The 16,529-nt window shown below is 33.6% G+C and overlaps 3 protein-coding genes across 3 annotated transcripts; 1 reads left to right on the top strand and 2 right to left on the bottom strand.

Moving 5' to 3' along the window:
* Positions 1 to 501: 501 nt before the first annotated feature.
* LOC106452013 (F-box protein At3g17710-like) lies at positions 502 to 1,915 on the top strand. The gene has a single exon (XM_013894019.3). It carries the CDS (start codon positions 630 to 632, stop codon positions 1,749 to 1,751), a length of 1,122 nt encoding a protein of 373 aa, XP_013749473.1. The 5' UTR covers positions 502 to 629; the 3' UTR covers positions 1,752 to 1,915.
* Positions 1,916 to 3,643: 1,728 nt separating this feature from the next.
* LOC106422812 (NAC domain-containing protein 86-like) lies at positions 3,644 to 5,739 on the bottom strand. Its single transcript, XM_013863612.3, has 3 exons — positions 5,480 to 5,739; positions 4,750 to 5,027; positions 3,644 to 4,176 (listed from the first exon to the last, which is right to left on the bottom strand). The coding sequence occupies exons 1-3, from the start codon at positions 5,634 to 5,636 to the stop codon at positions 3,874 to 3,876; spliced, it is 738 nt and encodes a 245-aa protein (XP_013719066.2). The 5' UTR covers positions 5,637 to 5,739; the 3' UTR covers positions 3,644 to 3,873.
* A 2,846-nt stretch (positions 5,740 to 8,585) lies between these two features.
* On the bottom strand, positions 8,586 to 12,136 carry LOC106452011 (probable cyclic nucleotide-gated ion channel 20, chloroplastic). The gene is made up of 11 exons (XM_013894016.3): positions 11,536 to 12,136; positions 11,270 to 11,446; positions 11,074 to 11,172; positions 10,851 to 10,988; positions 10,498 to 10,746; positions 10,097 to 10,333; positions 9,864 to 10,009; positions 9,694 to 9,771; positions 9,438 to 9,567; positions 9,123 to 9,369; positions 8,586 to 9,024 (listed from the first exon to the last, which is right to left on the bottom strand). Exons 1-11 carry the CDS (start codon positions 12,016 to 12,018, stop codon positions 8,747 to 8,749), a joined length of 2,262 nt encoding a protein of 753 aa, XP_013749470.2. The 5' UTR covers positions 12,019 to 12,136; the 3' UTR covers positions 8,586 to 8,746.
* Positions 12,137 to 16,529: the final 4,393 nt, after the last annotated feature.

Here is a 16,529-nt window from a genome sequence, read left to right as displayed (position 1 = left end):
TGAATCTAGTAAAATAACTTGGATCATATAAATACAAAGTGACAAGATGTTTTTAATTAACGGAATCACGTATCCTTGTGGGTGGGAACTGAGGAAGGAAAGTCATGTACAGCACGGACAACTCGGTAAACTAACTAACAAGTTCGTTAGCTTCGTTTTGACTTTTTGATGAATTAATGTGCCACCGTCAGATTTATTGTTTAGTTTTCCTATCAAATCCAAACCTTTTAAATCCAAAATTGGTTGCAGATAAATTAAAAAATTCAACTACCTTTCAAACCAATTATGTATATATATGAAATTGCTGAGAGATTCATTTAGCATTTTACTATTAATGCTAATTGTTGAAGTACTAATCATTCTAACCACACGTCACTTCCTTTCTTCTGTGGTCAAAAAAGGACATTGGATTGTTGTCAAAAAAGGAAAAGTAGTTATCCTTTCCAACTGAAACTTCTCAACATCAAAAGGTGTGCCACTTAAAAAAAAACTCAAATCATACAAGTTATCCCACACCCACACCATTTGGTTAGTAGACCCATACCTTATCTTTATTTATACAAATATAAAGTTTCTCATCTCTTATTTATTAGTGCCACAGTCACAAAAGCTAAAGGTAAAAAAGTGTAATGGCTCCGGTGAAGCTCCCATGTGATTTAGAGGAAGAGATACTCTCTCGGCTTCCACCTCTATCTCTTGTACGGTCCAGAACCGTATGTCAACACTGGAACTCTCTTTTACACGACAACAAGAGTTTCCTCAACAAGCACTTGGCCCTTGTCCGTCCCCAGTTCATTTTCCTCACCGAATCCAAGGCCTACTCTATCAACATCGATCTCCACACAGGAGGAACTGATCCAACCGTAGAAGTGCATGAGGTACCTTCTGACTTTCCTTATCAGGCTATAGACTTGACGCATACCACCATCACTTCTTGCGACGGGTTCTTGTTCCGCCACTTTTGGAAGCAAGGCGTTGCGTTTTGGAACCCGTGGTTAAGACAAGTAGTATGGATCGAGTACGTTGACAAAAGCTTCCACTTCTGCGGTGTGGGATACGATTACGATAGCAACGTACCCGAAAAGCGTTACAAGATCTTAGGGTATTTGAACTGTCTCCGTGACGTAAGCGACACGTACCAAGTGAGTTACAAAAGAGTTGCGATCTACGAGTGTTCATCTCGCGCGTTGAAGTTTCTTGATGCTCCTTTCAAGAACTGGCCCACCATGGATCCGTTGTCCTTGAACGGGAATCTCTATTGGGTTACTAGTAACCTCGAGACTCATGAGTGTTTCATCCGAAGCTTTGACTTCTCGAGTGAGACGTTCAAAACGTTTTGTCTCCTTCCGTGTCAGAAGAACCATTCTCGCGACCAACTTGTCCTTGCGGTTTATAAAAGAGATGGGTTTTCATTGTTGAAGCAATGCTATGTAACAGGGGAGATTAGTGTTTGGGTGACTAAGGAGAAGATTGATGCAGCGGAAGTGGTCTGGATCAACTTGATGACTTTGCCAACAAGTAACTTACCGAAGTTGATTAATAAGCTTTGTGGGATTAGTTACTTCATCTTTGAGAAGACTCTGATCATGTGTTGTGGCAACGAAGAGACTGGAGCTGCTAACATCTATATTGTGAGGGAGGATATGTGCAAGAAGATCCAAATAGGTTATGAAATTGTTCGGTTTTCTCATTGTGTTTATCTTCCTAATTTTATATCGGTTCCTTCAGAATTTAGATCGCTGCCTGTTTAAATTTTGGCTTTGATTGTTTTATTACAAATATTAATTCAATATATTTAGCTGCCTGCTCATTGTTGTTGGAGCAGAGAGTAGAAAGGTACTTCTGTTTGAATTTTTTTGTATGCTGTCTCTTTGTGGATTGATTTGGAAATATATGATAGTACACATGAACAATATTTGAATGCATAAAAGATTTTAAGGTTGAACTAATAGTATAACTGTGTGAATGTTTTATCAATCCAAATAATTTCAACAAAATATAAAAAAGCTATGGAAATTAAAGAATCTGAGATGTGATGTGAATCTGACTCTACCCAGCTGGTCAAAGCTTTGAATACTGCTTCCATGAACATGGAGATCTACAGTGTTGTTGCGGTGTTGCCGATATTTTCACCCTATCAACGGCTTATGATGTTGTTTCTTTTCATTGGGTTTCCGTGAGAAAAACAAAGAGGCTGATTTCTTGGCCAAGCAGATTTTATCTGCTGAACAGGCTTCTTTAGCCTTAAACATTGTCACCTAACTTTTAAAGTAGTAATGAATGTTTGTGTTTCAAAAAAAGAAAAAGAAACGAGACTTGGGTTTAGACACACACACGATATATACATAACAAAAGACAGACTAGTGCATATGAGGATTAGTGACACAAATGTTCTTGAGCTTCTAATTTAGACACGCGGTTCCTTATTGTTCAGGAGGTCTACAAAAACGAACAAAAACTCAAGATCTAGTCAGGGACTACCTATAACAACACATTATTCACATATATATTACATAGAGTAACAAGTCACTTTATCACTTCTCGTTTTTCTTTTCTTTTGAATACCAAAAGGTTCGGGCCGAAGTCCGTAACCCCCAGGTCTGAAACCACAACATATTATATCAGAGACCTCTGACACGATGGTCAAGGTCTTTCCAGTTATGCTACGACCTCTGGTAACTTCTCGGGTTATAATTGTGAAGCAAACATAAACTGCTTCAAACCTATTTGCAAATGTATAGATAAGACTCGTTTTGCATGTTTCATGTTTATAATTTTTATGTTCTTTGTAATTTTTTTTTTCTTTAAAAGAAGTTTCATGAATCATGTATGCTAGGAGATATATAAACTTGGACAAGTTCTACCGTGGAAGATGTAACAATAACGCCTAAAATATGGTGTGTGGAAGGGTCGAAAACCAATGGCGAATTTGCTAAGCTGAATCTGCACTCATCTATATGTATAATTTTGCTGCAGGGATATGATATGTACATATAATTATGTTCTTTTCTGTTTATTGAGAATTTATAAAATGTAGAAGAGGAAAGATAAATCATCGGAAGTATTTGAGATGCGTGTGAGAAAAGAAAGTCAAGTCTCCTTGATCGGAAGGCAAGGGATATTTCTTTTTGGAAGAGAGTGAGATCAGAATCTTAGATTTACACTTCATCAAATTCTTCACTTTGCACTTTTCTTTGTTCTGTTTTCTTGATTAATACTAGAATATAGAATCATCCAAAAATATATGATTAAAGAAGTTTTTGCAATATTATTCACTACTTTTTATTATTACCGACAGATATGATCATCATATATAGTTTACTTTATATCGTAAATTATAGTCAGAAACATTGGATGTATGTGGGAGATCTCCGCTGAATGCTTTTGTATGATGCAATCATGTTTATCTTGATCTCATGGTCAGCTGCAGAATTTTATTTTACAATAAATATTTGACCTAACAAGTTGTATGTAACTTGGCGTTCACGCTATTCTGCGAATAGTGAAAGAAAAAAGAACATTAATCACAAATCCAAATATACTCGCCCATTAACTTGGATCTGGTTACACTCATGTGCGGTAATAGAACAAAGGTACCAATGATCCATAGAGTCGTCAAATCAATGGATAAAATAACATCATCAACCCAGGAAAAATAAGTAAAATTATAAAAATATAAAAATACAAAATAATATTCAATCAAATCACATGATTTCCCTCCACAATTAGAAAAATTAGTTATAAGTTTTCCAAAATACCACTTACCCCCGGAGGTTTTATTTCAACGATTATATAGATAAAGTACAACAAAAGTGTACTCAATAGTTCTATAATCTCCCTTTTTCTGCAGTAATACTCTTTGTTCTTTACTGGTCAATAAACCCCTTGACCATGTCCCATAGCTGCAGCGTTTGATGAGGAGTCCCACGCATCATCTGTGATGAATTGCATCCACGAGTCATCTTTATCGTCGACGATATCTTCTACGCAGGCGGAGGAAGCTCCAACCTCCGGCGACATTGCCTCGTAAATATCACTGTTATAATTAATATTATTGGAGTTCATCTCCATTGACACCGTCGTGAAGCTACATTGTCCCGTTTGTAGCTGCGGTTCTGTTTCCAACTCCGAACATATTCCGTTCTTCTTAAACACCCGACATAATGCATACGAGTCCTGCACCACCAAATTACCATTTAAACTAAATATTTGGAATTTAACTTTGATATATATATATATTTATTTATTTATAAGAACTTTTATATTTTTTGTATATCTATAATATTATTCGTATCTGCGAGTGTAATTTAAAAAGAGAAGGATAAAAGTATTTGTCTTATTTGAGTAATTATTAAATCTGTCTTTTGCGTTCGTTGCAGTAAAGCCAAAGTGAAACCCTAAGCTTTTGTCAGCTTACAGCAAGAAACGAGTATACATCAATTTATTTATTTTATTAAAGTCAGATATCTGTTTAATAAACATGATTAAATATTTTCTTGCAAAAATCTAAAACGATAATTAAAATGAAACGGAGTGTTTATATGAAAATAAATGGAGAAATCATGTTTCAAGTATGGTAATTTAATCTACTGAATTTATTTCATATCATTATTAATTTATTTTCTTATTCTAATTTTCTTTAATAATTGGGACTATCCATGCATATCGACGTAATTCAACATACGTAATAGTAACTACTGTACTATTATTCTTTGAAATATATTGAACTATGAAAGATTGATCAATCACCTGGAGCGAAGAGGGATCATCACAATCTTTGTCATCGAGACGATACTCATGCATGACCCAATCCGTACGTATACCTTGAGGAGCTCTTCCTCTATAGTAAACCAAAGTCTTCTTCATCCCAATCGCTCTGCTTTGACTCGTCACTCTCCGATCTTTCCCGGTCGATTTCCAGTATCCACCTCTCGTTGCTCGGTTCGTTCTAAACCCGTTCGGATACTTCCGGTCACGTGGCCCGAAAAAATACCATTCTGGATCTCTACTTGGTAGAAACGACTTCTCTACATTTCATAAACTTGCATTCATCGATCATAAAAGACTAATAATCTTATAAAATATAAGAACAAAACTATACGATAAGATTATCAACTATGAGTCAAAAGACCAAAACTTACTATAGCTAGTATGCAAAGAAAAATGTAACATGACTGTATAATTGACAGTTGAGTTAAACTTAAACCATAACAATTCCCTAGAAAAGGAAGTTAAAACCAAAGAAATCGTAATAATTTCATAGCAAAGGAAATTAGAACTAGAAACTTATGTTTTTACCATGTAAAGCAAACATCGAAGGATATAGTTACTTTTAGGAAAAAAATTTGACCGACTAAAACTTGGTTTAAGTATATACATAATTAACAAAAAAAAAGATTGTAACAATGTAATGAGCCCAACGCCGGCCATGAGCTTGTTAACTAGTTACTAGAAACGAGAAGAATGTAAAATAACGTACCTGCGAGGTCCCATGGCTCACATTTGTAGAGATCAACCTCAGGGATTATATCAAGCTCGATTTCTTGACCACTGATCTTTCTCTTAAGATAATAGTTTACTAGTTCTTCGTCTGTTGGATGAAATCTGAAGCCTGGAGGTAATCCGACAGGAGCCATATATAAATAACTCTCACAAACACTTACAAGATCGGGTTTTAATTAAGGAGTACTCATCTCTTCATATATATACACAAACTTTATGGTACTCACTTGATTAATTTCATAGTTTTTTCTTTTCTTATATTGTTTTATATATCTCTCTCCTTCCTTTCTTTTTGTTGTTTTCATCTTTCGCTTTATCTTTTTGGAGATTCTTGACAAACGTTAACCGCAAGCTCCTTGTGCTTCCTTCATTATAGAAAAAGGGTTCGATATCGATCGCGTTATTAGCATGTTAGATGTATATATATTTTATGTTCTTGATATCTTGTTTTAAAGCTCCTCCTTGATGCAGTAAGACAATGACGTCACATACAATTTTAATCTTTAGTTATAAATATCATTATGCTAAAAATACTAATCTGAATAACCCTTTATAGCGTTACGCTTCCATATATTCCTCACTTTCGTTTATTGAAAATACAGCTGAAGTACGAGTGAGCGCTATACCGGTGGAACATTGTTCAGTTACACCAACCGACAAGACTAGTCCTAGACTGCTAGACATATTATGTGAAACCCGAAAACCGAATTGGAACTAAACCAAAACACCAAAACCGAAACCAGATAGAAATTTCCGAATAGTTTATATTTCTCTAAACTTGAAAAACTGAACCGAATCGGATCCAAACCGAGAATCAAACGGATACCGCATATCCTTAACTTAATAAAAATAAAAATTATTTTAAGTTTCAAAATAACTAGATATAAAAACTATTTTTTATAAATCAAAATTATTAAAAAAACTCATGGATTACCCGAATATTTTTGATTTTACGGTTTAACTCGGATTTTCTGTTTTTTTTTTGTAATTTTTTGTTTGTTTCAAACCTTACCAAGAATCATTTTAAATTGATTCTGTTTCGGGTTTGTAGAAAATAGAGATCCGATCTCTGAAGAAGGTTTTAGAACCATGCCAAATGTATCCAAAGAAGAAAAGTAGAGCAAACGAAGCATGCCCAAAAGTAAACCAATCTCTTGGACTGCTACGAAAAATACCATCGGATTTCAAAGTAGCACGATCTAATTCAAAAATCTCACCCAATTGAACCCGTCTAGCAAATTTTTTCACAGTTGGGAGATCACTATAACTCACTTCATTGAGTTCACCACCATAAAACTCAACAGTTACACCTACTTGTTCTACACTATATTTAGATTATGCCCTTCTAAACGGGACGAATTCGACATTACTCGACCCGAACCCTACGTTGCCCAAATTGATCGGATATGAGAAATGTTTGGTTCTTCAACGAGTCATATATACCCAAATAACCTAAATAACCCGATCCGAACCTGAAATCAGAATACCCAACGCTAGATAAGACCTTGTCTAGGCATGGGCATCCGTGTGTCAATTGGGTTCAGTTTGGGTTAAATCAGGTTTTGATTCTTCGGAGGGGGGGGGGGGGGATGAAAACTGACCCTTTAGATATTTTTAAAGTGCAGTTCGGATCCGTTTCGGATTTTTTCAGATTCAGTTCACATCACATATTTGATTGAATCCGTTTTAACTTTGGGTTCAATTCTATATCGGGTTTCAGTTACCCAAATACATGTTTGTAATTTAGAAGTTTGTAAACAATTTTCTCTAACAAAAACTGGTGGAATGATTCAGAAGTGGTCATTAAAAGACAAAAAAGTATAAACAAGTTAAAATTACCAACTAACAACTCTATAAACCTAAGACATATTATTTAAAATTCAAAATAAAGAAACATTGTTTAAACCTTAGAAGCAAATCTATTCATAATTGAACTTCAAATGCAATTCTCAAATCATAAAAATTTAATATTTGATCAAATACCTAAAATATATTAATTAGATTCTTGAGTTAATTATTCATGTAGGTGCTCGAGTTTGGTATGACTTGTTTTGAATATTGATTTTTTGAGATTTTTTGGATAGTCCTTCGGGTTCGCGTTCGAATAAAATCTATAAACCGAAATACCATATAACACTAGAATAAGACCAATTCAGTATTTATGTCAGATTCGGTTCGATTCAATTTTATTTTTATCGGGTCGGATTTGGTTTATTTGCCGACCCCTAAGTTTGTCCTACAGAAGAACATATTATTGGATTAATTGGATCATATACCCTAAACTTTATAAAATTTTGTCAGTATATTTTCACTTATATGATTTGGTTTTTTTTGGGAACCAAGGATAACAACCATAAATTTTAAAGAAATAATCCGAAAATTGGCTATGATATTTTTTATATTTTCATTACTATTTGAGGTTGTAACCTAATTCACTCATGTGTTCAGAGATTCTGTTTTTTTCTTTTCTTTTTCAGCTACTTTTATCAAATAATTTATCTTTTTACTCTATTCATTTTTAATTGCTTTGCATATTTTTAAAATAACTATCCAAGTTTATGCTTTTACTCGTAAATAAAGTTTTCTGTAAATTTTTAAGACGAACTTACATTTCTATATATATATATATGAACAACAAATATATAGTATTATACAAATGAAAGTTCTGTATAAAATACAATCATATAGAATTCTTATTTTATGTATTGAGATGCAAAAGAATACATGTAGTATATACGATGAAAGCAAATTCTATTAAACTGTTGGATGGAAAGCCAAGTTTTATTATGTATATGCGGAAATACTATTAAAATTATGTAGTTTAGTCAAACAACATAGAAGTTTTATTTGTAAGTTGTGTATTATCTAAAGTCCACCTTACAGACTAATCAATGTATACAGTATTTTTATTTCTGTTGTATTGTTACTTCTTCATTTTTATTTTATATATAGCTAGCCTTTAGTTTATGATGTGTATATGAATATACAGAAAATTAGCCCTTCTTTTTTATTTGATCTTCAATATAAATTTGTTCATTCTTAAATTTAAAAGGTAACTACGGATGAGATGTTTAGTCTAAAAATAGGAGAAAGTGATCTAATTAAAGCAACAAATGCATCGATTTCATATATTTACAGTGAAAAGATGAATTTAAGTAAAGCATTAAGCTATCATGTAATACAGTAGTAACACCACCTATGTCATAACCACCAAGCTTATGTCATCAAGAATAAAGATTACAATCTAAAGGCTGTAACTAGACTGATCAGTGTACAATCTCTGAAGCCGTCTCCTTCGGTATCTCCAAGCCACTTGAATCTGAATAGCTGCTCGTAGCCTCCAATAAGGAGACTCATACCTTATGGCTCCTTGCACACGATTGCTCCTTAGGAATCGAGAGAACAAACTCGTTACATCTTCAAGATCTGCTACACTCAGCGAAAACGCCTCCACGTTTGTCACACACTTAACGTTTCTGTTGCTCAGCGGTCCCTTTGAGGGCATCCGTATCCTTGTCCCATCTGAATTTTTCAAAGTATATTCAGTTCCAAGATGCAGTTGTCATCTAAGGTTTTATGTCTGTCTGTTAATGAGCACATAGAGTCAACAAAGAATGTACCGGGGTTTACAGAAGAGCGTTCGAGGCACCAAGTGAGAAGTTCTTCACCACAAACGTCTCCTTCTGACAATGGCAGAACATAACCATCTTCTCCAACGCTCTCTATCTCACCTCTCACTATGAATACCATTTTCTCAACTAGACCTCCGCGGTGCAAGACCATGCTACTCCTTATGTAAGTCCTTTGTTTCAGCCTCTCACGTATAGCATCTAAGATTGGTTCATCCATCACCGAAAATATCCTCACCTGCAAACCCATGATGACGTTTCAGAAAGAGAGAGCCAACGCTGAGGGAAATGAACTCTGACGTCTACCTTCTTGAGAAATATGAAGAGGTGTTTTCTTATATCTCTTTGAAGGTCATCAGGCATATTCTTAAACAACAATTCTTCATTAACTCCTCTGGTAGCAGCCCAGTTGAACCGCTCAGCCTCTCGCACCCTCCTGAAAATGTAGAAACAACTATTCAGTTAGCTTTAAAAGCTAGTAACATTACAGAGCCGGAGACGATGTCATTCTTCAAAATTCAACTTCAGAAGCAAAGTTTAAGAGGTAGTAGAGTCCACATACTTTCTAATATCTCCTGGCAACCGTCTATGCCTCATCCATTGCTCCACATCACGCCGTCTCAAAGTCATTTCCAAATTCCTAAGTGTACAAAACACATTCAACGTAGGTAATTTGTGTTTTAGAGACAATCCAACCCATGTCTTATTTTGTACAATGATGGAGTTATTTACCTTCGACCGAGAGATTGAAGGAAGTTCTGCATATTACCAATAAGAAGAGCGAAAAGCAAAAGCCCCAATCCGATAATGCCCATGGTGAAGAAGACCTCCCCAAGAAAGTAACTTGGAACTAGGTTTCCAGCAAGCGTGCTGATTTGCTTTTGAGAGTTTTAAAACAATTTGACATTCATTACAAGTTCCAGATATGCTAAACCAATGTAAGAACTTAAGTATAACCAAGTTACCTGAAACCCCCAAAAAAGAGAGTAACTGTATCTTGTGAAGAGGCTATTATGATTGGTGAGATTAACTGCCTTCAAATAGATTCCATAAGGAAAACCATCCTCTTGAAAACAAGCACGGGCACTCGCATTATCTTTCCATGCAGCTGATAAAGCGCTAGTTTCACCATGACAATCTATAAGCTCTCTGCATGGACGATCAGAACTACCGCAAGCATCTCGAAGGCATTGATTAACTCTCTGAAAGAGAAAAAAAAATGAAAAAGGAAGGCAAGCAATGAAAAGAATCAATAAATCACTAGAAATATATATAAACAGCTTCTGTTGGTTAGGACAAGAGAATTGATTTAAGCAACATAAAGGACGTTGTTAGATTAAAGTGAGTTTTCAGACTGTTGCCGTACCTGCAGACCAAAAAGATACCAACAAGAGCCAACGACATGACCAGCAAGCATGAAGGTGAGAAGATTAATAAAAAAATTAGCCCAAGCCGACTCAAAGATGAAGCCAGTCGGTGTTTGTCCAGCAAGAAGTGGTAGTAGCCTATATAACTTGGGAATGTATTGGAAAAGAACTGCAGCACGTAAAAGGTTCTTTGCATAGTTTGCCCCAGATATGGCTAAGTGTGCTGGTATTATCCATAATATCAATATCTGTAACCAAAAGAGTAAAAGGAAAATGAGAATTCAGAGGTAAAATGAACATATTCCAATTACTTCTACTTAGAAGTTGTGGCTCTTAACATTATATATGATACCTGTGGAAGTGGCATCACTATGAACAAATCTAGTAAAAACTTTCCTCGGAAGTAATGACTAGCAATTTTTCTTGGATGGTCTACCAACTGGCCAGCACCAACAACCGTAGACTCAGGAGCTACATAGGCTAATCGGAACTGCAACAAATATATGCAAGAGAAAGAAACATTTAAAGCCAACATAGTCTCTCATAACAAAAAAAATAAGCAAAAGGAAACACACCTGAAGCAGAATGTTTACAGAGAACAAAACATCCGTTACACTTCTAACAGCTACAAATGTGTGAGCCATTGGCCAATCAATCTCAATGCAATTATTGTTCTGCAGTATGAAAGATGGTTATAAGAAAGGTTCTCAAGCGCAAGAAAAGAAAAACATGAGAACCAAAAGACAGAGAAAGAAATATGTCTAAAGATACCTGCTTGACTAATATGAGGAAGAAGAAGAGGGGATCTATAAAAATAGCTAACAAGCAAGAAAAGGCAAAGAACTTAGTCCAGCTCTGAACGAACTTGGAGTGAGGATTCATGATTCCTGGTAAGTGTCTATTAATAGATGTAGCAAACCTCCTAGCCCAACCTTTAGCATCATGGAACTAGAAAGATGATCAAAAGGAAAAAAAACTTTGTTTCAGCAGCATTCACTTGAGAGTCTGAAGCTAAATTGTGAAGTGAGAGAACATACAGTGGAATCAAAAATGGCAGAAACTCTAGAAGTAGGGATTTGGGCAGCTTTCCGGTTGTAGTAATAAGGACAAGTGGTACAGTAAGGATCATTACACATACCCAACTGTCCAGATCTCAAGAGATGTGCGTGTTTTAATACGAACTCCTCCTCTGAGTTTTTGTGTTCGAGAGCAGCAAAAGAAGGGTACCTCTCAGGCTGAGAGGAGGAGACATCACGAGTGGAAGTAGGAGGAGGAGGAAGAAAGAGAGGCTCAGAACTGCGAGTAGATGAGAGAGGACCACTCATCTGAACTAAAGGAGGCCTCCTATTAGTTCGAAGAGGACCTGTGTAGCCTAAAACAACAGTCGAGCTGTCGAACCCATCAATGATCGAAGAAGTGTTTGCGAGGGAAACGCTACGTGACCTGGAAGTGAAAGGCCTAGTACGAGATAACGATGATGAGTCTGAAACTGGAAGCATGGGAACATCATCCTTCTCCATTTCTGAGATAAGAAAGTAAAGAGACCTAGCAAGATAGCTAGAGCATTTGAGGCTGAGAGTTAACTGTAAGATGAAAGCAGAGACTTTGGGAAATTGAGAAGGAGACGATGACTGAGTCAGTGTCTTTTTGTAGGGTCAAGCAAGTGTCTTAATTATAATCGTCTCACAAATTAAAAATTGAAAAGTGTGTGGACTGAATACGAAAAAATCGTCTGATTTCTATTTTTTTTTTGTAATTGGTTTTTCATTTTGTTTTTATATAATTTTTTATTGATAACACTTGATAAAATACATTATTGAAATTTCCAAATCGTGGGAATACATAGAAATCCCAATAAGATAGTCGTGGGAATACGTAGAAATCCCAATAAGATAGTTTGAAGTAAAATATATGCGATCTTTTTATTTTTTATTATATAACAGAGTAAAAATATATATTTTAAAAGGTAGTAATGTGTTTACTTTTTAAATAAAATGTTAAGGTTAATATTAAAACCAATTATAACATTATTTTATTTTTTTAATAAAATAATATATTGGAAATGCTATAAACCAAACTATACGCTCATTGCACTAAATCAATCAGAGAAATTCTTGGGTTCACCCTGAGGTGAACCTCTAGGTTCACCAACCAATAGTGGTTGATTATTTGATATTTGATATCTTTTAAAAAAGGAAATAAAATTAAATTTCCAAATATGATATAGATTTTTAAAATAAAACAATAAAAATACATAAATATAGTTACAAAAAATAAATAAATATTGTTAAAATGTTAGCAAAATACTAAATCCTATACCCTAAATTCTAAACTCCAAACCCTAAATTATAAACCTTAAATCTTGGATAAACCGTAAACCATTGGAAAATTTTAAACCCTAAATCATACATCAAAACTAAATCTTAATAACACTAAACCCTAAACTCTAAATTATAATCACTAAACCATAAATCATTGGATAAAGCCTGAATCCTTGGATAAATTATAAACTCTAAATCAAAAATATTTAAAATTAAACCCTAGAGTTTATGATTTATCCATGGGTTCAGAGTTTACCCAAGGGTTTAGGGTTTAGTGATTAGGATTTAGGGTTTAGTGTTATTAAAATTTAGTTTTTAATGTATGATTTAGGGTTTAAGATTTTCCAATGTTTAGAGTTTATCTAAAGTTTAAGGGGGTTTAGGGTTTAGGATTTAGGGTATAAGGTTTAATATTTTGCTGAAGAATTAACAATATTAATTAATTTATTTTTTGTAACTATTTTTATGTATTTTTATTATTTTATTTTAAAGATATAATCTAATTTGGATATTCAATTTTATTTCTTTTTTTAAAAGATATCAAATATCAAATACTCAAATATTATTGGTTGGTGAACCTAGAGGTTCACCTAGAGGTTCACCTAGGGAGTGAACCCAAGTATTTCTCAATCAAGAACCCAATCCATCAAAACATAATTAGACTTATTTCAATTGTCTTATTTTTATATTAAAATAAATATTGATACTATGCTATTCGTTGTTTTCTTTTATGATTAAAATTCAATCATTCGATCACTTACCAACTGTCACTAATTAATTGGAGGCGAATTTGCCGTTAACAGCTTTTCTTTTTTTTTTTTTTTTTTTTGTTTGTCACCTGTTGGATTAATATTAAAACGGGTGAAATGCAGTCGAATACACATAAGCCGGCAAGGAACACTTTCCTTCCAGAGCCAGAAGCCGGCAAAGATCGAAATCTTTCCAGAACCATAAAAGATAACTACTAGACAACTACAAAGAAAGGATGACAACAAATTCTAAGATCAGCCAAAAGCCAAGATATAAGAAAGAAAATAGCCTCGAGCAGTCCAAAGAGCAGAGCAAATCGATCTCCCAAAAGGATAGGAACAGGTCGGAGAAACTTCGGAGAAACATGTAGATGACCTGAAATAAACTTCTATCCAAAGAGCTAAAGCATAAATGTGGAGGATCCTCAAAGTTCACGCAGTAACCAGCCGGAACTTACATCAGTCCATCCATATTGTAGCACAGTTAAACACAGATAGATCTTCAAGGGGATCCGGAAGAGAACTCTGAATATAAACTAAAACTGAAGCCATTCCACAGAAACTTACACTCAGAACAAGGCTGACAAGAATTCATATGAATCAACCAATAACTGAAGATGAGGTGTTGCGATTGGAATGAAGAGCTATGAGACCTCTGATGCCTTGCTTGAAAGACTGCCAAGCCAAACCCAAACAATGAAGACCCCACATCTGAACCGGCTAAGTACTTCCACCGCAAACCAGAAAAAGATAAGATTTAACAAGGGCAGTCCAAACCAAACAGAGAACACCAGTAGAACCAAAGCTACTTCACTGAAAACCTCAACAGAGCATAAAACCGAAGAGAAACCCATCGCACAATCAGGTTAATCTTGATTCACAAAACTTAACAGACCAGAAACCAAGCAACCAACACACTCATCTTGACTGCAAGAGATAAAAATACTACAAACCAAGCCACAACCTGTGGTAAGCGAGAGACAGAGGCCATCCGACATCATCGATCCAAACTCAATCCCATTCGGATCTACATTCAGCTTCCCCATCACTCACAGGCGGAAAGAGCACGCCATGACACAGAAGCCGACCTCACCGAAGACGAACCATCGTCCAGCCACCGCTCTAATACCCAAAGCACCACCATCGTCGGATAAACCTCCATCACCGGCCACCACCGTCGAAACTCAGATGACTACATAAGACCGATTACTAGAAAAGAGAGAACAGGGAGGTCCACTCACAGCACGGCGAAGAGCGCCGGCCGGAGAAGACCTCAAATCTAGAAGATGAAGCTGAGGCGGCGCTCGGGTTGGGAGAAAGAGTTTTAGGTTTTGGTTAACTCCCTCTGTTCCCTAAAGCTTTTAACAGCTTTTCTTTCTTTATCCTACTTTCAATTTTAAATGGAAGGATACTTTTCCACGTATCATTTATGGTCAGAGTTAATGTTGCCACTGGTGCATATCCTTTTTGCAGAACTACATTAAATATGTGGAAGCACAAACTGAAAATGTTTACATGCCAACCAAGCTTTGTTTTGCATATATACATTTGTATTTTATGTCTTAACAAAAGTTAAGTGATGTTTTTCTTTTAAAGCACAAGTTAAGTGATGTTAAGCCCAAAGCTTTGTTTATCAACATCAATATTATGGTGTTTCCTATCATATATATTAAAACAGAAGTCACAACCTTGATTCATGTGTGATTTTTTTTAAAATGGACCTAATGGACATATTCATAGAAATTCATACTATATTTTAATTTAGACTAATAATAAATATAATTTTTAAAATATTTTAATCATAGTATCTTTTGATATCTTTTCATTTTAAATATAAATATATTTATTTTAAAATTCTAACAAATCTGTTTAAAAATATTTTTACAAGATCTTCATTTTCGAAATTATATTTAAATATTTTCACAAATTTCGAAATTAGTTTAAAATATTATTATACATTAATATATTCAGTTATATAAAATGAAAAATAAAAAAATCTATAATATTTTAGTTATTATATAATCATAATCAATCATATTAAATTAAAATTATTATACTGAGCTAAATATAATAAAATTGTATTAAATTTATATATTTATATATTTTATTTTCGTAATTATAAAATATATATGTTCAAAAATAAAATCTAATATGTTGGTAAGATGGGTTAACATTATCAAACTATATAATACATGTATAAAAATTAACATGTATTTCTTTAAAGTTAATAATATAAAATCTTTGTAACTACTTTAATTATAATATATTTTCATTTTAAATATAATATATATTTATATATTATATTTTAAAAATTCTAATAAATCTGTGTAATATTTAAACAATAACTTAATGTATTTTAAGTTATCGTTTAGAAATGAAAATAAATTATATCGTTTATAACTTAATGTACTTTAATAGTCATGATCATGTTAAAATATAATTATTATACTAAAATAAATATGATAAAATTATAATCAATTGATAAATTTATAAAATTTATTTTCATAAATATAAACTATTTATTTAAAATATAATATGATGATAGAACGGCTTAAAATTAACAAACTATATAATACATGTCTAAAAATTAACATATCTTACACTTTTATATATACAATAATAAATTATCTAAAATGAATAAGCATAAAAATATTGGTAAAAAGAAATCCAGTTTTGAAATACGGGTCAAAATTTAGCATAAATTAAATACAAAATATTTTTTAAATATATTTTCTCATGAATATATTAATTTTTTTAATAACTAAATGCAAATACAATAAGATAAATATATAATAAGAAGTGGCAAATACATAAGGTTTAAACAATTAATTAATTATAACATGTAAATTATAAAATTATTGTATTTTAAATAGTTATATAAATATTTAAGTATATGATTAACATTAAAAATATATACCACTTATGTTCTAAAACAATAATTTATGTATAGAAAAGTGAAAA

The sequence above is a fragment of the Brassica napus genome, unplaced genomic scaffold (assembly GCF_020379485.1).
Source record: "Brassica napus cultivar Da-Ae unplaced genomic scaffold, Da-Ae ScsIHWf_764;HRSCAF=1103, whole genome shotgun sequence".
Taxonomy (NCBI): domain Eukaryota; kingdom Viridiplantae; phylum Streptophyta; class Magnoliopsida; order Brassicales; family Brassicaceae; genus Brassica; species Brassica napus.
This window is presented reverse-complemented; position numbering and strand designations above follow the sequence as displayed.